The sequence below is a fragment of the Salarias fasciatus genome, assembly GCF_902148845.1.
Source record: "Salarias fasciatus chromosome 23 unlocalized genomic scaffold, fSalaFa1.1 super_scaffold_20, whole genome shotgun sequence".
NCBI lineage: Eukaryota > Metazoa > Chordata > Actinopteri > Blenniiformes > Blenniidae > Salarias > Salarias fasciatus.
In genome coordinates, this window is record NW_021941230.1 from 13,361,671 (window position 1) to 13,387,986 (window position 26,316).

At 49.7% G+C, this 26,316-nt stretch overlaps 1 protein-coding gene across 1 annotated transcript in view; it reads right to left on the minus strand.

Moving 5' to 3' along the window:
- Nucleotides 1-1,757: 1,757 nt before the first annotated feature.
- LOC115383824 (zinc finger protein GLI2-like) overlaps nucleotides 1,758-26,316 on the minus strand; it is a 47,858-nt gene continuing 23,299 nt past the window's right edge. Inside the window, exons 3-14 of the mRNA XM_030086016.1 lie at nucleotides 22,389-22,494; nucleotides 17,240-17,442; nucleotides 15,402-15,593; nucleotides 12,198-12,399; nucleotides 11,051-11,243; nucleotides 10,521-10,631; nucleotides 8,466-8,597; nucleotides 7,045-7,194; nucleotides 6,245-6,409; nucleotides 5,882-6,160; nucleotides 4,645-4,993; nucleotides 1,758-4,385 (exon numbers count right to left, since the gene is read on the minus strand). Coding sequence (XP_029941876.1) covers nucleotides 2,284-4,385; nucleotides 4,645-4,993; nucleotides 5,882-6,160; nucleotides 6,245-6,409; nucleotides 7,045-7,194; nucleotides 8,466-8,597; nucleotides 10,521-10,631; nucleotides 11,051-11,243; nucleotides 12,198-12,399; nucleotides 15,402-15,593; nucleotides 17,240-17,442; nucleotides 22,389-22,494 — 4,184 coding nt within the window. The 3' untranslated portion in view covers nucleotides 1,758-2,283. The remainder of the gene's footprint in view (nucleotides 4,386-4,644; nucleotides 4,994-5,881; nucleotides 6,161-6,244; nucleotides 6,410-7,044; nucleotides 7,195-8,465; nucleotides 8,598-10,520; nucleotides 10,632-11,050; nucleotides 11,244-12,197; nucleotides 12,400-15,401; nucleotides 15,594-17,239; nucleotides 17,443-22,388; nucleotides 22,495-26,316) is intronic.

Sequence of the window (26,316 nt, forward strand, 5' to 3'; positions counted from 1 at the left end):
ATTTAAATGAAATATAGCATGGTTGTGTTTTTCCATTGGCTGTTTTTCCTGCAGGTTTATCCCGTTATCAGAAGAACGACAGCAGAGAAATGAAGAAATCTGCATCAGGTGTTGCAGAAGCCGTGTTTTCCTGCTCACTGTAACTCTCGGCGAAGGCTTTTTCCTCTGCTGTTCAGTCGGATACAAGCGTCTACATAACTCCACTGTGAGTGGATTTTAATAGATAGGTTTTGTGACAGGTATTAAAGCTGAAATCTCTCCGTTGCGTACCGACAGTTTGAAGTATTGCTTCAGAAAGTCCTGTTATAAACAGAAGTCATATCTTCAGCTGTTCATCACAGCTCTCTGGCCCCAGCTTCTCCTTTCACTGCACCGCTGGAGGAGTGTTTAGTTTAGTTAAACACAGTGTGAACGTGACGGAGGGATGACCTCAGTTCAGTTACTGCTGCGCTGCAAAATGTTCCTCCAACATCATCAGTCGTGTCTGTTTTTTAACGGCAAAGTTACAGTACGCTCATAATTCATGCTCCGACTCGCCTTTCTTCTCTCTCACTCACTTATCTCCATCAATAAGTGAAACTGCTGGTAAGGCACGATCCCTGCAAGTCTCATCTCCACCTCTTGGTCGGATTTCACAGCCCGGGGCTATTTTCTCTCCCACTTCACATCTCTGAGAGAATAAGGAATTCCAGTGGCAAAAGCAATCACAAGCTCCAGATCAAACGTATCCTCGGCTGAATTCCCTGACAGACTAAAATCATTTGTTCCTCCGGCGGAGGCCGGGAGCCGTGTCCCAGGCACCCCTCGCTCCTCTCAGCTGCTTTGTTTTATGTGGTTTCGGCAGCGGCGTCCTCTGGGTCGCTCTGTCAGAGCCAATATTGAAGTACACACGGGCTAGCGGCGGCAGCGGCGGCCGCTCTGCACACGTCTCGCCTTTTCCCCTCCTGTTAGCGTCCTTTTTCATCAGCGCACAGTGAGGATTTACATTATGTCAAACCTGCTTTCGCTGGCGAGGTGAGACGAGGTCAGAGGAAGTTATTTCAAAGAGGCTGCGCGGCGTCTCTTAAAATGTGCAGCGCCTCAGTTTGACACTCGACAAGAAAGGCTGGAGGAAACTGCGTTGTCGGCACAGGGCGCGGAAACGTGGCTTCAAAGACAAAAAGTTTTGTTGTTGAATTATTGAAGCGATCAACACTGCTCCTCCGACAGGCAGCGATCAAGGGACGGACTGATGAATAATAATATTTACTGAGAGCGAGGAGACGGCGGCGCGTGCTGGAGAACGCAGCGGGTCCGGTTCAGGCTGGATCTGACACACAAACGTCGCTGCTGATCACATGATCGGCGTGTTTTCAGCCACTTCCTCACTGCTAATGTGACTGTGATGATTGGAGGAACTGTTTACACCCAGCAGCGGGTTTTTCAGGTCGAGTTCCAGCCATTTATATCGGTTTTAAAGGCCTTGTGAAACATAATTCACTTTATCAAATAAGTGGCCTCATTGTTTATTTCATTCTATTCATATTCAGTCACAAAATCAAACTTTGACTCCAGCATGACCTTTCCTGATGAATGTTTGATACAAATGAACTGTAATCTGCAGTTTAAGGCTCACTGGCACTGCGGCAGCTTCCTCTTTTAATTTACTGCACAAAGGACACCAGAAACAACCTTTTAAAAAAATTGAAATCAATATTGTATTTCTTAAAAATGTACAAATGATATTTACATACAGCCAGCGCAGCAAACTGCTGGAAAAAAAAATGTATAAAAGGAAAAAGCCCGATTCTCTCCACAGACATTAGATGTTAATCTGGGTCTGAACGTCCGGTTTCCAGTCAGAAAGGGGTGTGAGGCGTCACGGTTCATCTTAACAGTGGCCACTGGAGACAGTGAGAGTAAACTTCTGTGACGCTTCAAACCAGAACATTCCAAACACACAGGCGTCACATGATCAGCCAGCTGCATCGGCACATTTTAAATATAGAGAAATGCACAGTATGCGTGTGATCTGGGCTGAGGCAGGCACTTAGTAAACTGATCACACCGCTGAGCTGTACAGTGACTGAAAGAACTCTGTTGTTTATGTTACATTTGCTGCCTTAGGCAGAAGAAACTCAATTATGGCTTTTCAGACATGATAGAAAATGACCATTTTAAATAATCAACAAAGCCGACTTGAAGAAACGGATCTGCGGGGTCTGTCGGCACACAATCACACAAGTCTGTGGTGGAATTTTTGCCGTGCACGTGGAGTTCAGAATGTCTGCAGAGCCGTTTCTATCAGAGGTTTTCTGCCACATGTGGCGAAGACATTAAGTCGAGGAACTTGCTTTCCTCTGCCAGCGCCGTCAGCAGTGAGCTCATGTCCCCGATGGCCATGTTCCCCGTCCCGGCTGGCACCGGAGGCAACGTGACCGAGTTCCTGGGGGTGGTGAGCCGCGAGGAGCTCTGGGACAAGCTCTGGAGCAGACCGGGACTCAGCGTCCCCGACACCAGGCTGGAGCGATCCCCGTCATCCAGCATGCTCTCGAAGTCTATCTGTGCAGGCTCCAGTGCTGCGTCAGAGTCCCCGGCCCTCACCGCGCAGCTTTCCCCCGAACCGCGAAGCGCCGCGCCGCTGTCAAAAGGAGGCAAAGTGACCACGGGAGAACTATGAGCAGCCATGTTTCCACTGGGTCCAAACAGCTGAATCTGTCCTGTGTAATACATGGCGTTGTCGTCAGCGCCGCTGCTGCTGCAGAAAAGGCCGACACTCCTGCTGGGAGATAACTCACCAGCAGCGTCTGAGCCGGTGTTGCTCGGGTGTCGAGTTTGCTGCATCAGTTTTAGGGCTGAGCTGAGTCTGCTGATGGGGTTTGGCTCTGCGGGGGGTCTCGGCAGCAGACAGTTCTGATTTGCGGGATTCTGGGAGGTCGTGTTGCAGTTCTGCTGATCTGAAATTGCAACTAATCCGTCACAGTTTTCAACCTTGACTTCAACTGGCTGAAACTCAACGTTGGCGAAATGCATGTCGACGACGTCCATGTCGACCGGCTCCTGTTTGCAGCCGGGGCTGAGCGTGCTCCCGCTCGCCGCTCCGGTGCTGCTACAAGCTGCATAAGCGGCGTTTCCGTTGGGATCGCTGCCGTCGTCGAACCTGCACTGAGTGCTCAAGGCTTCGTTAAGGTTTGTTGACTGGAAGCAGTCAGAAGTCAGCTGGACGCATCTCTGCTGCATCGTGTTCGTGACGCCTTGAGTCGCCTGCTGGTGGCTCAGATTGTGGCAAACGGGTCCGAAGTTGTGGCTTTGCTGGAGGACAGCAAGGTTTCCTCTCTGCGGCAGCTTGCTGTAGTCCTGGGCGGGATCTAGAACTCCTGGAGTCACTTTATTCCACTGAGCACTGGCCGTGCTGCTGCTCGGTACAGGCTGATTCATCTGTGGTTGCCGCCCCGGGCTCGCGTTGGCCAGGAGGTGAGTCTTTCTGTGATAACACATCTGCTGCTGCAGAGCGGAGGATCCTGGGAAGTCCTGTTGAGCGGCTGTCGTTCTGTCGGCTGCGTCTCTGTTGTCAGGGAAGCCGTTCATCGATTCCATGGTGGAGTTCTCTAAAATGCTGGGCGGTCGCAGGCTGTACGGGTAGCGGCTGAGGCCGCCGTCCGGACGCAGGCAGCCTTGCTGGGACAGGCGTCGGCGGTCTGATCCGGGAGGCGGACGGGGCTGCATGGCTAGTCCTGAACCCAGAGCGCCCATGCTGTTGTAGCGCTGCATCTGCGGCTGGTTGGGAGAATCCGCCGCCGCCTGCCGTACGGGGTCGCTGGCTCGGCGCGGTATGTGCGACGGGACCTCGTGGGGCATCAGGCTCCGTGTGTTGCAGCTGCTGTATTGCTTGGGCCCCCCCTGGGCGTCTCCGTACAGACCTGAGTGGGCCTTGAGAAACATGTGGTCCATGTACGGAAGCGGAGTCGGCGGAGCGCCCCCAGTGGCGGCGGCGTATTTAGCCTTGAGGCGGTAGTGCTGGGCCGGGGTCAGGCTCAGCGGGCTCGGGAAGCCGCCTCCCCCACAACCCCCCGGTCCTCCTCCGCTCCCCCCACACTGGCTGGTCTGGCTGGAGCGCCGGGAGATGTCCACCGAGATGGGGTCGTAGGAGTCGGCGGAGCTGACGTTGTTGGGCCGATTGGCGCCAAACTGCGAGGTCTGGCTGGAGCGGCGGCTGGAGAAGCCGGGCGAGATGCCCGAGGAGCGGCGGCTGAGGGTGTAGACTGAGCTCAACGTGCTGCAGGTGCTGTCGCGCCGCTCGGAGAGGTTCTCCAACAGGGTCATGTTCCCGGTGCTCAGTTCACCCAATCCAGAACCGGGGAAGGACAGCGGCCCCCCACCCATACTCTGACTCTCCAGGAGGGACCCTGGGAAGAAACAAGAGAAAGACTGAGATGCTTCTACAGATCTACAGTCCTGGTTATTTTATTCATTTATTTATTTATTTTTTTTATCCAGTTATTTAGTCAGTGACTGTTGGAGTCATCAAAGTGGGATTCATCTAGAAAAAATATAGTTTTTGCCCTCCAGCAGACAAAGTTTGGAGCAAGCTGCTGGACCAAATGAAGAATTTTAAACTAAAATAATGACAGCATTCAGAACCATCCGGTCTCCAGCCGCACTCACCACTCGCTGATATGGGTGGGAGCTTGGTGCCGAGGACCGCAGGCGTTGGGTTGTTGGCCCACCGACAGGAGTCCCTCACAGTCTTCAGCTTCTCCTTCTTCAGATGCTCCAGGCGCTGGCTGGTGCTGAGCTGCTTCCTGAAGCGGAGGCCCACCGCCGCGACCCCGCCCGCAGATTCTTCGAAGCCCAGGGACTCGGCGAGCGGCGGGTCGTCCAGGGCGCTGAGGTCCCCCAGGCTGCCCCCGCTGTGCGCCGCCATCTCTACTCCACTGTCATTGTTGGTGGCACTGCCAAGTGGTGATGGTTCGCTGCTACATGATGATTGACCGCCAGGGCTGGACTGATACATCTGCAGGGCGGAGAGGATGGGGGTGGAGGACGCAGAGAGGGAGGGGCATAAGATAAACAAAAAAGACACAACTATTTGTCCCAAAACCAGTTTGTTTTTCAAAAACAGAACAAAAGTGGAGTGGTGGTTAACATGGCATGTAAAACAGTGAATCAGAGCCTCTTTTATCCTCCCCCAGCCTAATTGTGAATAATGAGTGTTTTTGGGGGAGTGGGGGTTGAAGAGGTGGGGGCGCGCTGCAGATTACAGACCGTCTTAGTCCGTCTGTGAATTAGAAATGGGCAGGATGAAAGGCTGCTCGCAATCATCACGAGATGCGATCGCATTTCCTCTTTGGAAAAAAGGGCTTAAGGAACATTTTCTGTGAATCCGAAGCTCTGAGTTTATACAAACCAGCCCATGCAGCGTTTGTCCCCCTTCTGACTTCAGCTTTATTTACTTCATGCATTCATAACCTGCCCTTTTCAGCGGTTCAGGCTCGGGTTATCCCCCGATTACGGATGCCTATATTTCACGGCAATTCCTAAAGTCATCCTGTGGTTTGAATGGTCTTAACATCATTTTAAATTGTTGGGTTTTTTTTAAATAATGGATGATGACGATGTGAAATGAAACAAAGTTAAAGCGGTGGATAATATTTCACATGTGAGCTCACCTCAGCAAAGTCTGTCCAAAAGGAAAGTCAGAAAACAGAAAGACAGGAGAAATAAGGATTATCAAGCAGAAAAGTTAGTAATCGGGGACGTGCTGGATTAATGGTGTGAAAACTGTGGTTGTGAAGAGCTGTGATGGGGCAGGAGAGCTGATTAGCATTGATGGTTCTACTGTTTTCCTGAATAGTGAAGCTGTGAAGCGTCGCGGCGCGACGATCCCCGCCTGCCGTCTCACCACAGAGTTCTCCGTCTTGATGGACTTGACGTGCAGGTAGTCCTCCACCCCTCTCAGCGAGCCGCCGTCCGACAGCTTGTCGTCGCGTTGGAGCCTCTCTCTGGCTCCCGTCTCGTTCTCGCCGTTCTCCCGGGGCGCCGGCGGCCTGGGCGGCGCGTCGCCGCGCTGCTTCTTGGTGACGTGGGCCTCGGGTCCGTGGACCGTCTTGACGTGCTTCCTGAGCGAGCTGGGGTCGGTGTAGCGCTTGGTGCAGCCGGGGATCTTACACACATACGGTTTCTGAAGAGACAAGTTTTAAACTGATGTTTTAACTGTGTAAACATTACGTCCGTAGCTCTTTGTGCGCTCTGGAGCCCCGAGTACCTCGTTGGAGTGCGTCCGGTTTTGGTGCTTGGCTCGGTCCGAGGCGTTGGAGAAGGCTTTGTTGCATCCTTCGTGCTCACAGACGTACGGTTTCTCCCCAGTGTGCGAACGTAGATGTGTTTTCAGGTTCTCCAGGCGGGAATAGGCCTTCGAGCAGCCCTCAAACTGAGGAGGAACACTCGATTTGAGTTGTTTTTGCTTTTTAGATGAAATACTAACAATATGAAAAACAATAAATGTTGGTGCGATCAAATGTTAATCACTTTGTGTTTGGCTATACCAGTGAATTCGGTGTAGATTAGAAACAATTTTATAGTTTATGCAGACCACAAACTCAGTTTTTAAAGTTTTACTGAGTTTCATGCTGTGAATGAGCAAAAAGTTTGGTTCGAAGTTTTCAGAAACAACTCCACGTCTCGCAGATGTTCAGTTAATTGCAGTGATTACTCAGAGGCAAAACTCTCCAACTTTCTGAGGAAAAGGTGACAAAACATCCAGAAACTGAACATAGTTTGTTTTTTGATAATGTGCCTTCGTTCAGGGGATCACCGACATTAATCTCAATGAAAACCAGAGATGTTTCTGACTGGTTTTTTTAAAAAGCTCCTAATTAAAACACTGATAAGTCAGAACGATGTCGTTTGAATTAAACATCTGAAGCCTCCTTCTTTCTTTCTTTTTTTTTTCCTAAATAATCCGTCCCGTGGGTCTGTGTGTTAAATCTACACGCTCTGTGATGTGGATGTGAAGCCGCCCTCGGGGGCCCCGTCGGGGGCGCAGCAGCGCCATCCGTTACCCACCGTGCACTTGTGTGGCTTCTCCCCGGTGTGTCGGCGCATGTGAACCACCAGCATGTACTGAGCTTTGAAAGGCTTCTGCTCCCGCGAACAGTCCTCCCAGCGGCACACGAACTCCTTCTTCTCTCCGTGGATGTGGTCGTTATTGATGTGCTGTGAGACACACACACACACACACACACACACACACACACACACACACTGAAACGAGTTGTCCACTAAGAGGCTCTCATGTTGTTCTCGGCCGGATGTTTCTGTGTGAATCCATCTTATCAGTGTGAGTCTCGGAGGACGGCCGCAGCGGAGGAAAGTGCTACACTCCCTCTAATTAGGATTTTGCGCGAATGAAAAGGCACTTTCAGAGAGGAATCCAAATATTTTTCTCCCACAAATCGTGCATTTTTCCTCTGTTGGAAAAACTCTTGCTCAGTATTTTCACAATAAAATGTACAGAAGCTCCTTTTACACTTGAATTTATTCGTTAGGTCGCGGGCATTAGAATTTAAATTACTTTCCACAAGTCATTTGATTTGAGTAAATCTTAATTTTTGAAGACAAGATGTAAATTTCTACCACCCACTTTTGTGGCATCATCAGCATCAACAACATCAAGAATAAAGTCATATCAAGAACGACAAAAACAAATAAAAAACAACCCACGATAAGTCTGATTGGTAAATTGATTCACTTCTTGTTTACCCTCCAAATCTAAAGCGATACTGGGTGTAACTGTGCCAGGAAGAGGAGAGGAAGTCACTGAGTTTATGAGAAATGTGGTCTCAATTAGTTAGAAAACAATAGCGCTGCAACAATATGGCCGACCGTCATCTCCGCTGCGCTCTCATTTGTTTACAGGAATCACATCAAAGCTGCAGAATCATGTCTGAGGACGCCACACATAGCAGCGTTAAGGGTCTGTAAACAGTCTCCGCTCGGAGTTTAACGAATGATGGACGGCAGGTCCTCCTCCTCGCAGCCCCGCTAATCCCCCCTCACCCCGCCGCTGCCTCGTTTCTCTTTGCTTCACTGCCAGTCAGGAATGCTTAAGACCCTTTTAACCGCGACTCTGCTCATTGTGAAAGGAAAACCTGAAATTGGGGAAGATTTTGGGGGTCAAATTGTCCAGCAGAGGGACGGCCGCGAAGGAAAAGAGCGCCAGCCCAGAAGTCGGGGTCACTGGAGTTTTTTTCAACAGAGATGCTGGATTTCTGGATGTCTGAATACTTTGTGTGGAAAGTAGGCTGCATTCGTTGTTTGGTGCACACTTGTTGCCACAACAAACCTCCAGTAAACTAAAAGGCTGCATCATCTGAGCACTTCCACAGATTTCAGTGTGAATCCCCTCTGAGATCAGGACTCCCAGAACCAAACATTCAAACCACATCCACCGCAGACCCAGCCTGACGTTTGACCCCCGCACTCACATGGACCAGCTGCTCCTGTGTTTCGTATTCCTTGCTGCAGCCCTCCCAGTGGCAGTTGGTCTCGTAAACGGCCTCCGGCTCCTGTTTGCACTCGTCCCGGTCCGCGTCGTCCTTCAGGTCCAGCAGATGGTTCTGCGTCGAGAGTCAAGCGTCGCGTTACACCGAGCAATCGTTATAAAAGCCGAATCTTAAGAAGAGACTCCGCGGGCGCGTCGGCACACACGTGGAACAGTTTAGTGTCAGCTGGCCGTTTGAATGTTTTACCTGATACAGTAACGACAGACGTTAAATTACAGATGGTAAAGTCCAGCACGCACCACTGAAGTTACAAGGATCACACTTGTTTTGACAACCTCCACCTCAAACACTCGCAGGACTTGTGCTGACGGCCTCAGTGGCCCTTGTAATTTAGCAGCGTGAACCCAAACGAACCGAACCCCAGAGAATCAAACACTTTCAGCCTTGCGTGTGATGCCCTTTCAGTACATTTCAGCACCTAAAAAACATGGAAATATGTTAGAGTATCTTTTTTAACAAAATGTGAGTGGTTTCACAGGTTAAGAGAGGATGTAAATAATTAGAACCCCATTTCCATTCCAGCCTGACTTTTTATTATTCTCTCGCATCCTTGTGGTTTGGTTACCACGTGATAATTTTGGAGAAAAAGGACATTTATATGTTCCTTTTCCTTGTTCAATGTCTTCTCCTCCTCATCTTGCCTCAGCACCCGTTTTCATGACCAAACACTTACCCAACACTGTCCCTCTCACTTCCCCACTTTTTATGAATTACCAGACTTTTCAAAATATGAAAATGTGCTTGTTTTTCCAAAAGTGTCTCTCCCCCAACCCACGTCAAAGCTGACAAGAAAGCTCCCAGAAACTGTACAAAAATGAAGAGGAATTACAAAAGAATCTATTACTTAACTTTGTCTGAAACAGGACAAAGCTAAGTTTCGAAATGGGTCCAAAGTTGGTTTCAAGCAGGTATAAACTTAGTGTAAAAAAAAGTCTAACTTTAGTCTCAAACAAGATAAAACCAAGCTTAGAAACAGGTCCAAACTTAGCCTGAAATGGGTGTAAATGTTGACTGAAACAGGACAAAACCAAGTTTCGAAACTGATCTATGTAAAGATAAAAATTGTCCGAGTTTCTTCTAGTCAAAAAATATCTGAACTTTTCAAAAACACTTTCAAATGTTATTTAATTGTTGTTAAACATATAGATAATAAAAAGGCGCCATTTGTTTGTTTTTTTGTCTTTGTCCTTTTAAAGTTTCCAAACTACTGAAAAAGCTTACAACTTTAAAATTAGTGTTTCTTTCCAAAAGCTGTTATTTTTTTTAATGTATCTGTTGAATTTTACCTCCCAAAAAATATGTTGCCCTCATATTGTAAAGTAAAATGTCTACAATTGAAATCACAATGCGAGCGCGTGCACGGAAACGGATACACACTGGTCTCATCTCTCTCTCTCTCTCTCTCTCTCTCCCTCTCTCTCTCTCACACACACACACACACTCCTAGAGCGCTACACACTGACACACAACGTGCTGACTGCAGCATGTTTGTCTGTGCCCCACGCACGCTATCTTCATCAATTCTGGTGGCCCCAAGACGACTGCGCGCTCCGCCGTCCCCATGCATCAAGCCCCAACCTGCCTCGCGATCGGAGAGGAGGCGCAAATTTGTCAAAAGCTGGAGGAAAAGGCTCCTCACATGACAATAAAGCCCGGCCAATATTTCATGAAAATGAAGTGCCGTGGCACAGTTTACAGTGGCCGGGGAGGAGGGGAGGAGCAAGGGGGGGGGGGTGGGCGGGCGGCATGCAAAGCTCTTATCTGCTGGAGTTTTTCTACATCCCAGATGGCTTTAATAACACGGGGTCAACAGAGGCTGAGATTCACGCCGCGGAGCAGGACGCACAGGAAGAGGAAGAGAGCGGCGGCGACACACTGCCTCACTGGAGGAAGGCCCAGTCCGGTTAACTGCAGCGTAAAACACTGTTCCCTGTCATTGAAACACTGTTGGTGGAACCGGAAGGTCGTCTGTCTCACCGGTGAACACGGAGTCGACGGCCGCAGTCCGTCCGCCTCGGCCTTGACCTTTGACCTCTTGGTGATCAGGGGGTCGACGGTGCTGCTGACGGCCGGGTCGCCGCCGTGGTTCTGAAGAGAGGAAATACTCATGTTACCGTCTCGCCGTGTTAGTCCGTTTCTGGCCGTTTTCGAAACTAACTACAATATTTGGAAACCCAGATTTCACTGGACTTTCTGCGATCAGACGTGCGGCGAGAGACGGAAGGAAGACGATCTGTTTGGTTTGATTTGGTTTATGCGACGTGTCGGGGGGGAGAAACCCGAGTCGTGCACACGGAGTTCCAGCTGCGGCCGAGTGCGGAGCTGGAAACCGGAGCCCAGTGACTCAAAGTTTGGTCTCAGCGTTTGTTTCTGCAAGGAGGGGGATTTCCTCCACACGGCGACGGCTTGACAGATTAAAGAGCGCAGATCCTCAGTAAAATCCGACACACAAATAAAAGTTCAGCTCGGCGGGGCCAACTCGGGTGATGCTCGGCATTCTGCTTCACCTTGGACGTCAGGTCGCCGCCGTGGACCGCAGCGGGCAGAGACGACAGGCCGAGGCCCGACTGGCGTCCGGGGAAAGTGGGCGGGGCCTGGATGAGCGGCGGCGTGTGTCCGAAGGCGCTGAGGCCTCGCTGCTGGGAGAGGAGCTGCTGGTAGGCCACGGGGTTGATGGGGTGAGGGAAGGGGAAGGAGGGGCTGCAGAGACCGGCGGGGGACACAAAAAACATCAAGCACCTTCACAATAAAAGTCCAGTCAGATGGAGTTTGAGGAGATTTTTCAGGTGACTGCGTTTCTTTACTGTGGAGTCTTAACTTTTCCCTCCTACATGTAAAGATCTGAACTTCTTATTCACACTCAGTGTGATCGTCTTGAGGTATTTAAAGCGTCTCTGAAAGAGTTGAAAGGATTATTGATGATTAGCGATCGTGCTTATTTGGCTTTAAACTGTTTCACCTTGTAACTTTAGTTTCTTTGAGGGATGCAACAAATATCTGTGTCGATAAAGTCAGCTTTTAACATACCGATATGTAGATGGTATGTCCTAGTTCAGTCATGATTCTGATGTTTTTGATTGATCAGTTTCACAGATGTGACTTGACTCCTTATTGGTTTGGACTATGCAAAAAAAAAAACAAAAAAAAAAAAACTAGCGTATGAGCATTTTTTTCTGATTGCTTTCTCAATACATTGTTCATTTACAGCCTTGTTTTACTGCCTTGATTGTCCTTATTTGATTTATTTTATTTAACTCATTAGTTATATTGAATATAAAACTTTCACCCTTTAATACTCAAATACATTTCTAAAATTACTGAATGAAAAAAGAACATCTGGGAATAGAGAGTATGAATACTTTTGGCTTCCGATTTGAGGGTAAAAACTGTAGTACAATGTTTGAGAACAAAGGAACAAAGTGAAAATTTGAGAATAATGTAAAAAATTGAGAAATTTGAGATAAAATGCTTTTAATTAAGTTTGATTTTTTTTTCTTCAAAATGATCCTCCTCTTTATATTATTTCCTCGTTGTGGCCTGAACACACCTTGACAGAAGAGGAGATGAGTGGTGAGGTTAAACAAAAGAAACGAACATCCTGAACTGAAGTTACGAAGGAAGCAGAGATTCTCTGTTTCGTGTCTGTGGACTGACCTGAGTCCTCCCACCGACAGGTGTCCGTACGAGCTGCTGGCGGCCGAGCTGGAGCGCGAGTTGTTGATGTACGCCACCAGCGAGTTGGGCGAGGTGCGGATCATGGTCTGCAGGTCGATGCTGGCGTCGGACAGCGGCGAGATGGACAGCGCCCGCTTCCTGCTGAGCCGCGGCGTCAGTCTGGGGCTGGAGAAGCGCGACACTGCGGGGAGAGGTGGGGTCGTAAACGGGAGGCTCAGCGCGGCAGCGGAGCGACCTACATCCTGGGAAAACTCGTCCCAGTGACACAGATTTGGAAGGGTTTAGCCGTTGTTGCTTGACTCTCGATTTAAAAGTCCGAACCCTCCCTCGCCTTCCTTCATTTCCGAGAGCTTTATGGACACTGCAGTAAACTGACTTTTACATCTTCAGTTTGTTCACATCAGCAGAATCAGCCTCACAAAGCTAAACACGGCTGGGTTTTGTATTTAATGCATGCAGGGAAAAAACACGATAAAAGCAGAGAAAAGAGAATTTCTGGTCAAAATATATAGAAGTTTTTTAGTTGTGTGACTTTAATTTATGGTATTTTCACTTATTGCTGCCCGTGTCTTCTGTGTGACGAGAGGAGAACACTCAGAAACCTCGTAGGCTCCAACATCTGTCCACATGTGGCCGCCTCGTTAAGATTCAGACATAACCAATCAATCTCCCCACAATAACTCTCTGTAATCAGTCCAGATAAACATCACAGCGTCTGGGCCGCGCTTCAGCGTGCTAAATGAGGCCAATTTACCGGGAATTGATTTCAACCGCGTGGAAACGTATGCAGAGCGCTCTGATCGATTGCAGCCCCGGCGTGTAAATTCAGACGTAAACTCCTCTACAGGCTCTGAAAACTAAACACTGTGACGGTTCCTGATTCAGGATGAAAGGTGGGACAGACGTAGGCCGTGGTGATCACAGGTCAAAACTCACTTTATCGGATTCATTTCATATTTTTTACATAAATCTGATCCCCTGTTGTTCCAGATCTGCAGGCTTCATGGTAAGAGAAGCATGTTTCAGTCCTTTTTTGTCAAAATAACTTCAGTATCTGTCTCATCTTCTTAAAGATTTGTGGATATTTGTGTAGTTATGTAATGAAAAACACACGTGCTGCAGCCTGTCAGTCATGACATGATGGGAAAGAAACTAAATTACTAAATCACTTCTTGAACTATTTATATTAAAATGTTTATAGTTTACCCCTTGATGCTCTTTCTATTCATTCAAATCGATGTTATTTTGTGTAGAATGAAGAAAATAAGCTTTTCTGTTCGTTCCTAAACTCATCTTGGAGGCATCTTTTAAGGTTTATCAGCACAGTAGTTGTTGTCCGATGTGTTTTTTTAAAGCTTTTTTTTTTCCCTGCAACCACAATTAATTCTGCTTTGTTTGTTCTCACCGCCGCCCTTAATGACGGCTGGTTTCTCAGCATGTCCGCCGCGTCTAATCTCCAACATATGTTAGCTGTTTGGAAAGCGGCGCTCTGAGACTTGAGGGGGAGGAGGAGGAGGAGGAGGAGGGATGTCTTCATCCTGGGACTTAAGGATTCTGAATGAGGTTTATTACCAGACACATTAGCGTTTGCGGCGCTCATGCGATGCTAATTTCGACACTTAACCAGCTAAAGGTGAGCTGTAGCTGGTGTAGGTGGAGGCGGAGGAGGTGAGGAGCGCCCTCCTTCCTCCCGCTGATGATCGCCGCGGCTGCCCGGACGTTCAGGACTGGCAGACGTATTCGTCTCTGTTACTTCCTCTCACCTCTGGGGAGATGTGTTTATTAATGTGCCACTTCCCCTGATAAATGGACCAATGGAAACGCCGGGCTCCGCCCTCCCCCGCTCCGTCAGCCTCCCCCCGCCTCCCCCCGCCTCCCCCAGCTCCTCCATGATGATTTATATCGGCGGCGGCGGCGGCGGGAGGGCTGGACGGAGGGGGGGAGAGGAGGAGACAGCGTGAGCTGATCTCTGGGAAGACGGAGACAATTTGAGAACCTCATCAGAGCCTTTCTGACCTCTGAACGGCTGTCAGACGTGGCTTTGAAGCACTTTGGAAAAAATGAGTATGCATAAAAAAAAAACAATCCCAGTCAATCAGCACTTTGGGAAACAGCGGCGCTCACTGAAATGAACTTTTTCCCCTCTACTTGAAGGCTCTTGTGCGGCGGTCTGAACGGCCTCGGGCGCCTGGCAGGTGGAGCCCCGCCTCTTCACAGCCTCGGTGAATAGCTTCTCCGCGACTCCGCGTCGGGACCGAGCCAAAGGCCCTTTCCGTTTGTCTTGGCGCGGCGGCCGGCGCAGCGCTCGGCGCGGCTGCAGACTCCGTCATGACAGCTTTAGCGAGGCCGGCTGGCGGCCCGCCGGCGTTTGGCGCGCGACACCACAACACAGCGGGCTCATTCACAACGGCGCGGCGTGTCCGCTCGCTCCGCGGGAAGCGGCTTCACGCCGGCCGACCGCGGGTTCGGGTTCATCCGCTGCTCTCCGTGAGGGTCAGCGCCGCTCAGACACACCTGGACTCTGCTAATTAGCTCACAACTTTATGTTTCACTTGGACTTTTTGGGTTTTTTTTGTGTGACTTCACATTGAAATCGCGCCGGCCGACAGTCTCCCACGATGGAGTCGCCCCACAGAGGAAACGTCCCGTCAGCCGGGAGAGCTCGAGGTTTAGCAGAGACCCAGGCGGACGACGTTTCCCGTCTCTGGCGTTCGTCACCGCCCGTTCCCTTCCTCCATCAGTCTCCCCCCTTCAGACACGGCGACCCTTTTAAGGCGCCGAACAAAGCGCGGGATCAAAGTCCGCGTCGGTTGCATCGACTCTACCTGCTGCGACCTGATGGAAATGTCACAGCGGCACCATAAGTCCTCCGTGTTTATGGAAAAGTGCCGGTGGAGGCTCGGCGAGGAGAAATACGGCACGAGCGTGGCCGACACCCTCAGCACCCTCGGTTCCCTCCGCCGTTTGAAGCCGTTTGACATGAAAAATGTATACAGGGCTGTTTTATTTATACACCTCCGCCTTGATCCTGGTTTCATCCTCCACCTGGACGCACGGCCGGGCGGAAGCTTCACTCTGCTCCATCAGAGTCGCTGGAAAACTGGACTTCTGTTGTGTTTTCAGCCAGTCGAGTCACGACAACACATGAATCAAAAACAAAAACAGGAACGTGAGACGACTCACCATCGATGGGCGTGATGTAGTCGGACAGGTGAGCCCCCGCGGCGGCGGCGGCGCCGGCGGCCCCCTGCATGAGCAGCTCTCCGTACGGACTCCGGTGGCTCGCCATGAGGTGGTAGTACTCGGCCGGGCTGGCGCCGGGCGGAGGAGGAGGAAGCCCGAACAGCCCGCGCTCCTTCAAATGCTCGTGGGCCACTGTGGGTGGAGGCAGAGTCAGTGGTTGGAGTTGATTTTAGACATTTATTATCTGTTTCGTCCTTTTATTCCTGTAAATTGCGTCGCAGTGGTTTGTTTTCAGTGGAATTTACAGCTTTTAATGTAGTTTCGTGGTGTTGTTGCCTCCTGATTGCACTTGCTGCTCATTTTAACGAGCTGTTGAGTCTAAAATTGATCTGATCTGGGGGAACGTTGTGAGTTGTGGTGGGACTCGGAGAGAGGAGGGGAGAGGGTGAATTCCTGGTGTGTCTACCTCCTCACGCTGAGCCCGTCTCTGAATGGGCCGGGGGGCCGGCGGGGGCCGGCGGGGCGGGGTCGCTGATGTGCAGCGGCCCGTGTAGGTGATCCCAGCCTCCCACCACAAACTCCTCACACTCACAACAAAAACGGCTCCGGAGGATTTGGTCTCTTCCAGAAATAGCGGAGAGTAAATATCCCTCCGAGCTGAAAAGGTTTGATTTGCTCCTTTTATTTTCCTCCTGAATGCGGAAAACTCTTTTGTCTTGTAGAGTTGAGCTTCAGAGGGTTTAAAGGCGGTCGAAACACAAAAAGAATTTTATCGTTAAAATGTAAAATGATGACACACAAGTTCATTTCATTTAAATTTTGGGGTAAAATTTTTCTCAAATCTGTTGTCTGGAGACAAACCGAGCTGCTCACTTGCTCATATTGGTTCTATAAACGAAACGCGCCCCCTCCTTCCGTCCTTGTTCCCTAATTGATCTTTCAGGAAACATTTGGACACGTTGAGGTAAGAAAAAGCAGCCGCGGCGCTCGTGCTGACTTCATAGTTAAACTAATTTCCCCTCCGAAGGTTGAAATCTTCTCAATGTGGAGGACGGAGGTCAACGAAAGCCAGAGACCAAGTAAGAGGAGGAAAAAAAAAAGGCCCAAACTCAAAAAGGTTCTTTTGGAACTAATGAAATCACAGAGAAACGTTGACTCCAGAAGTCTTGTCGTGTGAAGGGAAAGCAGAGGTAACCCAGCAAACACAGAAACCTTCCTTTTGAAAGCACAACCTTGGTCTTTAAACAGGCTTATTTGCATTCTCTGCTCATTCCTTTTTCTCCCGTACGGCTTTATCGCGGCCCGATCTGACGTGCCGCTGCTTATTTAACTTTAAAAGCACTGCCACATTACCAATGACAGACTGTAAAAGAAGATTTATACTCAGTCTGGCCGCCGCGCTCCAATCTGTTATTGTAATCCTGCGCTGAAGAAAGAGTTGTCATCACGTCCTGGGAAACGCGGAGGCCTGCTGAGGGGGCGCACAACTATTTGCCTCGGCTGTTTTTCTTTTATCAATTTGCACACAATTGGATTTTTAGGATCTCTTTGCCGTAAGAAAACACCCGGGAGCCCGGGTCAAGGTTCCCTCCCTGGCCGAGAGACCGCCGGCAATCACTTCATTCAATTACCTGCTCCCTTTTGCACTGAGATCTGTTTCAAGTCCATTCGCCGACTTAAACGTACAATAATACCACCAGCTTTCTGAACCGTCTGAATCGTAAACTCGCTTCAGCTCGGCTGCAGTCTGACATGAAAACCAGGCGTTTTCTCAGAAGTGGAGAAATACCAGTTAAGGGATCGATCAGTCTTTAAACCGGACCCTCGTCTGTACTCACGGTCTGCCGGGCTGAGTCCCCGGGCGGCGGAGATCATGGACAGCGTGGGGCTGCCGTGCACCGAGCGCAGGTAGTGCTCCATGTGGGGGTTGACGTACGGGTGGGGCGGGCTGAACGGGGAGTCGCCGGTGGCCACGGCGGCCGGCGACAGGCGGATCAGGGAGATGTCGGAGATGACGGGACTGCTGGTCAGACCTGCGGGGCTGCGAGGAGGAGGACAGAGCATGGGAACGTTTGAGAGCTCAGAGGAAAAACAGCATCATGCAGACTCTGATTTGGTTTCTGCGCTGGACTGATTTTGAAGTCGTTGTGTTCTTTAGCTTGTTTGGATTCTGAACTGGCTGTGTTGTTGTTAAAGCTGAGCGTCGCTCTTGTTTTAACCTCCTGTAGACTCTGTTTAAGAAACTGTTTGGACTTTGTTTTAGACTGAAATTTGATTTAATAATACATTTGCTGAAGCGGCTTCAACTTAGTTTTTCCATCTCTGGTTTATTCTTGTGATTTTAACTTGTTTAAACCTGGTTTGTGTCTGTTTTAGACTGTCTGTCTCACGCTTTCAGACTAGATTCAGATCTTATAATTAGTAAATATCCTGTAGCTTCGCTGCGCAGCATCAGCATGAACTGTCGCCACATTCCTTCAGTCTTCCGTCTGTGAACCCGATCCTGCGTCGAGGGTGAGATCACGTCTAACGCGGCTCCTCGATCAAGGTTTTTGATCTGAAGGAGCGAGAGAGGAGACAAGGGAGGGAGGGAGGAGGTGAGTCCGGGGTCACGGAGACGAGCTGAGGCAGGGGAGAAGCGCCGCACGCTGCCCACAGGGCATCGTGTTGCTGTGATCAAGGCACCTCTGAGTTTTAATAAAAGAACGTCAAGCGGACACCTTTTAAAAAACCATCCAGATATGGGACTCTCGGTCTGACTCACCGCGGCGTCGTTTTCGTCTTATGAAAGTTTACAGCTGTGTGTGAACGCTCGAGGCTGAAAATGTTCAAACAATGTGATGATAATTAGTTTTAGCTGATTCAGTGGTTGAAAAATGCACCTTTTCTGGATTCATTCGCTCACTCTGATGCTTCTAGACTGGATTTGATTCACACTCCGGGTTCAGGTTTGTAAAGAGGTCCTTCTGTTCTTGAGTTTTAGTCAAACTTTTCCCACAAACAAAATCTGTAATCAATCAGACTATTGATCAGTTCCTTATTTAAAAATCTGCAGTTCACCTTCATGAAAAAAAACACTCTCTCCATCATCTGGCTGCCAGCCAAGCCTCAGCTTTTCATCTCCAGCTCAAAAAACTGTGAGAATGACCAACGTTCTCATCGTTTAACGGCCTGCAGGTCGGCCGAGTGTCTCTCTGAGTCCTCAGAGGTTGTTTGCTGTGGTCGCGAGCTCCAGCAGTCGCAGCCCGGACCACACGAGAACCATAAATATTTCCCTCTTTGCATCCCGCCTCAAAGCTTTGTCAGCCACCGCTCTGCGGAGGAGAGTTGTGTGATATTCAGATATTTTCCTGGGTGTCCGCTGGGCGCGCACAATGCCGGATCTTTGAAGCATGTCGCGGTGCGGCGCCGGGCTGCAGGGTGCGCCCGGTGGGGAGTCGTCCCACAGAGGCCAGCACAGCTCGCGGGGACACTTTTGTCTCTTAAGTCTGGATTCTGAACATGAGAATGCATTTTTATGTATTTTCAGGAACCATCTAATGTCTGCATATCTGATTCCAGAAGGGGAAAAAGTCTTGTCGTCTATCATCACCTGATATGAAGCTGTGATTCCGACAGGTTTAAATCGCGGCTTCGGCGTTTTTACCCGTGCACGTCGGAGGAGCCGAGCCGGCCGTGACGTCGCTCACACTCTCCCGACTCTCACACTTTGTTTTTCGTGGCGGCTGCAGCTGCTCATGATATCAGCGCCATTAACGAGGTGTGCAGCTTTTCTGGCGCGCTGCAGCACAAACTCACTCATAAACTGTGTACACACTCATAAAGCGTCTCGGAGGAGGGAATAAATTAGATTTTACACGTGCAGCACAGAGTGAGATTATCCAGAAACACAGAATTTCTGAGACGTGTCATTTTTAGCGTGAAGTTTTTGCAGAAACTCTGCACCCGTCGTCTATTTTTTCTTCTATTTCTTCATGCGTGTGTGTTTGCTTGGTGCACGTGTGTGTGTGTGTTTATGTGTGTGCACGCTCCGGTGGACGACACCAGAGATGAATTACAGCGTGACAGTGACTCTCGTCTCTTGCGTCGGGCTCAGGGAGCTCCTCTGATTTAGATAAATCACGCCGTCCGGCGGTGCAGCTGAATAAACTCCCACTGTAGGTTTATGAGTCTGCTGCCTGAAGCGGACCTCTCAAACTTAACAGGCAACAAACCCTCCCTCCACCAACCCGGAGCCCCCGAACGCCTCTCCTCCTCCAGCGCGCCAAGAAATGACCTAGATACAAACAAACACAGCGCCGAGCTGCAAATCACAGCCTGGATTCATCACCGCTTCCTCCGGTCCGTTCGCCCCTCTGTCCTTTACCGTGCATCGTTTTCGAGAGAAGTCTCACCCTGAGCTCAGAGCTGGTTTTAATATCCACTGCAAACGCATTCAAAGCTTCTCTGGTGAAGAGTCTCAGCTGCTCCCACTTTCTTAAACTCAAGATTTCGCTTCTCAAATTGAACTTGACTTGAATATAATCACACGTGTGAAAAAGAATCTCATTTAAAGACACGAATGCTGATTGATTTTTTTTTTTTGGTGCAGATATGAGAATTTATTCATCAAAAAATTCCAACATAGCATCCAAACTGTGTCAGCAGCTCAGTCTTGCTGTTGCTGCGTCATTCTTGGATTGAGATTTTACGATGGAGGTTATTTCTCCCTCTTTATCTAAAAATGTACGTGTCTTCGCTGCATGTCCACGATATATGAGGCTCATCTGAAACTCAAGTAATGCATGTGTTGATTTGAGCGGCGGGTTGTGGCCTCTATAAATTCATCCAGCCATCGGGTTTCTGCTGGATTCTAATAATCTGTGACGTTTCTACTTACACTTGATCCATGAAGCTTCTGTCTCACCCTCTTTAGATTCACTACATTCACCTTAAAGTTTTACAAAAAGTGGCAAGAGCAGCGGCGAAGTTAGAATTGTGACTTTGCTGGTTCGACGTCTGACTGAACGAAAGAAACTTCTGAGCAACTTGGTCCAGCAGAGCTCTAAAAAGTCTGGGTGTGAACCGTCAGACGCTGCTTTCCGGCCTCGCTGCGTCCACAGAGACGCCGCCACGGAGGAGAAAGTGTTCCTCTCCTCGCCGCCTACTTCGGGAACTTTGTCTCCTCGCTGTCATTTGCCGACGACGGCAAGGGAAGAAGGAGCGTCCTCAGTACCGGCTGGAAGAGGCAGGCGGGGCGGGGGGGGGTGGGGGGGAGAAGAGGCTTCCCCTCGGCTGCTTTTTATGACAGGCCTGACAAAATAACCAGCCCTCTCATTACGGTATATGCAAACAATGATAAAGAGGACGGCGCGGAGATGTCATGTTAGACAATCAAGGCGGGGACCTCTGACACGCTGCCACGCGTCTGTAATAAAGTGCCGCGCCAGGCGACAAATGACACCGCACTTAATTTGCTGCGCAATGTTCCTGTAATTAGGTGAATTTGGCACAGGCAGGGGGGAGCGACAGCTAGATCAAGGTCTTGATGAATTAGGGGTCCACTGTCAAGATCAAATCACATTAATCAAGGTGGCCGAGTCGGCGGACAGCCCTCCCCCGCCCTCCCCCTCCCTCCACTCTCCCCGCCGGCGTGATGAATAGCCCTGCTTCCGCCAGGCGCGGGCCAAGTATGCATCACCATCAAATCTGTGAATTTAAATGTAAGAGTACTATTTGGAGGATTGTATTGACTTTTTTTGTCTCGGTGCCAGTTTTTCCTCCGTGATAAAGTAAGCCGAGGCTTCGGCGGGAGGCTGCAGGTTCGCATTGAGCCCAGGATACAGATGAGCCCGCAGCTGCTTCCCCGCTCTTGGTTTTGCAAGCATGACCAGAAAAGTGAAAGTTTTAAAACTTGGAGCAGACGATAAAGACGTTTCTTCGTCTTCGCTCGTCACCTGGTGTCTACATTTCACTCACGACGCTGTCGTCGCCGTAATACTGGGACAGAGACGGGATGGAAGACATTTTCATCCAGTCCGTCCTCGAGTTTAGAGCTGATTAGACAAACGAATGAAAATCACATCTGTCTGTGTTTGACCTCCAGGGAAAAGCCTCAAAAAAAGTTTGTTACTTTTTGAGAAAAGCTGCATTTTGTGTAAAACATCCTGTATTTTCTTCGCATTTTGAGGGGAATCGGTGCGACGGTTTGCGTTATTGAGCCCGGCGCCTCACCGCCAGCGCTGCAGCAGCGCCCTGACCTCTGCACACCGGGAGTTTAATTATGGCGGCAGCTCGGGGGCAACATGGCCTGCACCACACAGATTAGCTCCACAACAAGCTATTAATGAATATAAAGAGGCTGCTGGACGCAGGTCGGGTGTATTATGTCAGCGGTGATGGATCCGGCCCTGCCGATCGCTGCTAATGGAGCGAGCTGCAGATTGATACCAGCTCAGCCACACGCTTTATTTATTTATTTATTTATTTCACCTCTCCAGACCGGATACAGTTCTACTGCTAATAACAAAACAAATTCAGCTGTGAAGAAGAAGAAACTAAAAAAAAAAAAAAAATCAAACAACTCAGTAGGCAGCAGGTAGCTCTTAATCTTCATTTCTACTGCAAAAAGTCAAGCGAAACATCAGTGAAATTCCTCCTCCGGCTGCTGAAACGCTCCTCTCTTACTGAGAAGAGACGGGCGTTTTCATTCTGGATCCCGGCAGAAGAACTTCAGACGCTCCAGTGTTTCATCCCCAGACGTCTCGGGCCCCCGGCTCGCCGGCGTAATCAAACCGCATCAGACACCGGCGCCGCGGCGAGCATTGCTTATTCACTTTACACGTCAGCGCGTTGTCGTGCGCCTCCCGTATTAAAGTTGGCGGACGTTCGGCTCTCATCAGCTGCACACACTCGCGAGCAAATCCTCCCAGAGTTAGGAGAGAGGGAAGCACGCCGGAAGGCCGTACGGTAAATAATCGGATGGCCGCGGGAAGAGAGGCCGCTTACCTGTGCATGGCGTGCAGCGCGTGGGGCTCGTAGTGGTAGCGTCCCTCGTGGTGGCGCATGTCGATGGGGATGGGCGTGTGGAAGGTGGGGAAGAGGTGGTGGGGGGCTGCAGGGGCACAGAGGAGGAAGAGAGGGTTAGATGTGGAAGGGAGAGAGAGAGAGGAGACTTCAGAAAAAAAAAAAAAAGAGCTTGCCTTTCAAAAAAGAAAAAGATAAATTTCAAAGGCAAACGGGCTACAATGAAGCAAGACGAATTTCAGAGCAAGCTGACCACTTTCGTGTAAAGTATTGGCACTATCACACAAGAGAAGTGGAATAAATAAATAATCAAAGTCGTCCTAAGAAATCCTACATCTTGAACTTAAAAGATATCCAACCAGGCTTTTGACAAAGACCTGCAGCGAGACGCTCTTTGAACTAGACATGATGATGGACCGTGTGGAGGGAAGCTGCAGCCCCGACTCAAACCGGGGCTGACAGCGCCGGGGAAAAGGCTTTCTTCTGCTCGCGCTCTTCCTCTGCAAACAGCCCGGTCTGCTCCGGAGCTGCGAGCAACACAGCGGAAACCCTAAACCCACTGAATATACACACACATACACACACACACACACACACACACACACACAAGCACACACACTCCCAAACCGGGCTCATTCTCAGTTGTTTGGAGGTTTAATTACAAGTATTGAGAGTCGAGGAACCTTGATTGACCTCGAATGCAAGAATCAAATTGCTGGAAGTTCCAGAAAGTCAAAGCAGGAAAAGCTCAGAAGGAAGTGTGAAAATATCCACTGAGAACAGAGAAATGTTGTGACTGTCGGCGCTGAACTGGAGTGTCTTTGTGTCTTATTATTGTTTCTTTGTATTCCATTAAATATTGAGCTGCAGAAAGTCTGATCTGCTTCCTACGTTTCCCACAATGCAGCGGTGCTGCAGCCGCGGCCTGCCAGCATGCATTTGTATTATTTAGTCCAAAAAAATCAAACAGGCATGAAGATAAAGGCCAAAACCTGAAGTAATGATGGTGCATTCTTTCTTTTACTTTTTTCTTTGTTTACCTTTTTTTTTTTTTTTTTTTTTTAAATTTACAAGCGCTGCGTGTTTCATCCTTTTAATTGGCCTTTTTATTTTTCATTAGAGCCCCGCTTCCTTTCATGGGTCCTTCTTCTCGGATCTGGGAAGTTTACCCAAAACATCAGAACTAATTAGCTGTTTCAATAACAACAAAACCGCAGAAGATGCCTTTTATTGTCGCGCCGTTTCAAGCCGCAGCCTTTCAGGGCCTGTAACTCACTTTATGGAGTTATGTTTCTTGTTAACATTTTTCTCAGGTTTTTAATCTGGACAGTCTCCATCGGAGCGTTGCTTAACAACCGCTCTCTCTCTCTCTCTCTCTCTCTGTCTCTCTCGCTCCAGTTTTCCCATCATCTCCTCCCTCGCTCGCACTGTACAGCTTTCAGATCCTGCTAATTGTAACCCGGTGTGGCCGCCCCGTCAGAGAGGGAGGATGAGGAGGTGAGCCAGCTGATCTCTGGATTGCATTAAAATTCTCCCTGTGTCTCAACACACACACACACACACACACACACACACACTGGTAGATGTTCTTGTGGGAATGTGAAGGGGTGACCTGGGATTTGGGAGCGGAGGGGTCAGGGCTACGGATCATTATCTGCTCTCCTCCGAGCGGCGGCCGAGGATAATGGGGCCTGGCGGATCCCCGGGGGCCTCAGACCTGAGTGAGTCAGCAGTCCGGGTCCATTCCTCTCACTCTGCACCTTGACAGTGTGACGGACAGGCCCGGTCCCCCGGCGCGCGCAGAAATAGCCCACTTTACCTCATTTTTTTTGGGGCCCCGGGGGGGCCCGGCTGCTCCGGGCCGGATTCCTGGAGTCGACCCCGGCGACTCTGTCGCCCGTCCGTGTTTGGTTTGGAAGGTGGAGCGCGTCCGCTTCCTGTCACCGGACACCAGCGCGGCGTGGCGACAGAAGTAACGAGCCGCCGATCCGCTGCTTTCAGAGACGAACCTCGCCGTGAACCCGGCGCGGCTCGCCGTGCTCGTCACTCATCGGAGGAGCCAAATGAGAAAGCAGCGCGTGGGTAATTTCACATCATTCCCGGGCGCTCTTTACGCTAACTGCCGCTTTTCTCCTCTCGGATGAGTTGATGGAGGCGAACGTGGAGTTCAGACTCAACCGGCAATTACTTTCGATGAAAAGACGCAATTACCAAATATAAAAATATGCTGAACTACAATTAGCTGTATCGCTCCGCCAGTTAAAGTCGGCGATGGTGTGTGTGTGGAGATGGGAAGAGAAAGGTCCTGAGCACATGGCCCCAAACTTCGTTTTCTCATAGAAATTAGCAGAAGAGAGCCGCACGAAGCCTCCTGCGCTTCCTGTGTGTCGGAGTCGTGACTGGCTCGTGTTAAAGCCGGACACGCCTCTCCCCTTCCTCTGTGTTTGCGGTGGAAAAAGCCTCCAGGTTGTGTGTTTTAATTGATGTGAAACGCTGTAATCAAGACGCCACACCTGACACTGAAAAGTCAGACAGCAGCGGCGGCGGTAATGCCGAGCAGCTGTGCGCGGAGCAGCAAGTCTGCGGATGGTTCCTCCGCCTCAGATCAGCTTTCTGTTCACCGGATCGTCCTCCACATCCACCTGTTGGCGTCCCTGCAGGTACAGAAACATCTGACGAAGCACCGGAGTGTGTTTTAACTGAGTCAGCCTGCTCAGCCGCCACTTCACAAAGCTCTCACTTGATTGACTTGGGTTCGAGTGTATGTGTGTGTGAGTGTGTGTGTGTGTTTTAGTCGCTGCTCATGTTAAAGCACCATTCACAACATGTCAGCTAAATATAATCCCCTGAAACAAGAGTCAAAGGAATTAAAACGGACAAAAATAAACACGTAGAGCAAATAAGACAATGATGAAAGTTCAACAAAGGAGAGGATAAAAAAAAAAAACCCCAAAAGTATCAGATTAAATAAAACCAAAATTAGATGATTGCATGATGACGAAAGAGCAGTGAGAAAAGACTGAAGGACGTCTGGAAAATGCACATAAATATAATAAAGGAATGACTGTTGCTAAAATATAACTGCATCTCATCATAACAACATGTCTGGTATTGAAGAAAGTCCCAAATATAACATAAAATACTATTTCAATTAACCAAATCTGTTAAATTTAGAATGTAAAGAATTTATGAATAATGAATAAATGCAGTGTCAGCCTGAATCCCAGCTGAAACCTGGAGCGACGGCTCTTTTTAGCGCAGTGACTCAGCCGCTCGCCCCGTCAGACAGTAATCTGAGCCGCCGGTCCCTCAGCGGGCCGGGCCCGGGGCCAGCGAGCCGGGGCCCCGGCGGCGGCGGCGGCGCGCCGGCCGCTGGATTGACCGGGCAGGCTTATTCCATCACCCAGACAGCTCCATTGTTCTGCCGCCACAGGAAGAACAAAAGGCGAGCGCTCATGAGAGTTCAAGAGGCGCGTTTACCTGATTCGCCGGTCCCCGATCCCCCCCGGGGCGCCGGCAGCGTCGGCCAGCGCCGCACTTCGGGCTCCCGCAATCTATTAGTCTTTGCTTGATCACATTTGTTTTAGCGCCTGCAGGAGCTGACTCCAGTTTTTCATAGTCAGCTTGTCTTCAGCAGCAAAAACACCTTAAATTTATTCAACACCGGGCTGCTACACAAGCGTCTGACAACAACAAGAACACACTTTCTGTCCAAACTTCTCAGGTTTTTCTCTGTATTTCGTCTAATAAAGCTAATTCACTTGATCGAGACGAGTTCAAGAGCAGATGTTCACATCACTTCTGATCGTTATCTCAGTTTGCTCTCATCCAGGAGAGGTTTGGTCCAAACTGCTGAAAAAACACTTTCAGATCGTTGCCAGGTTTGCAAATCAGAAGCACACAGAGTTCG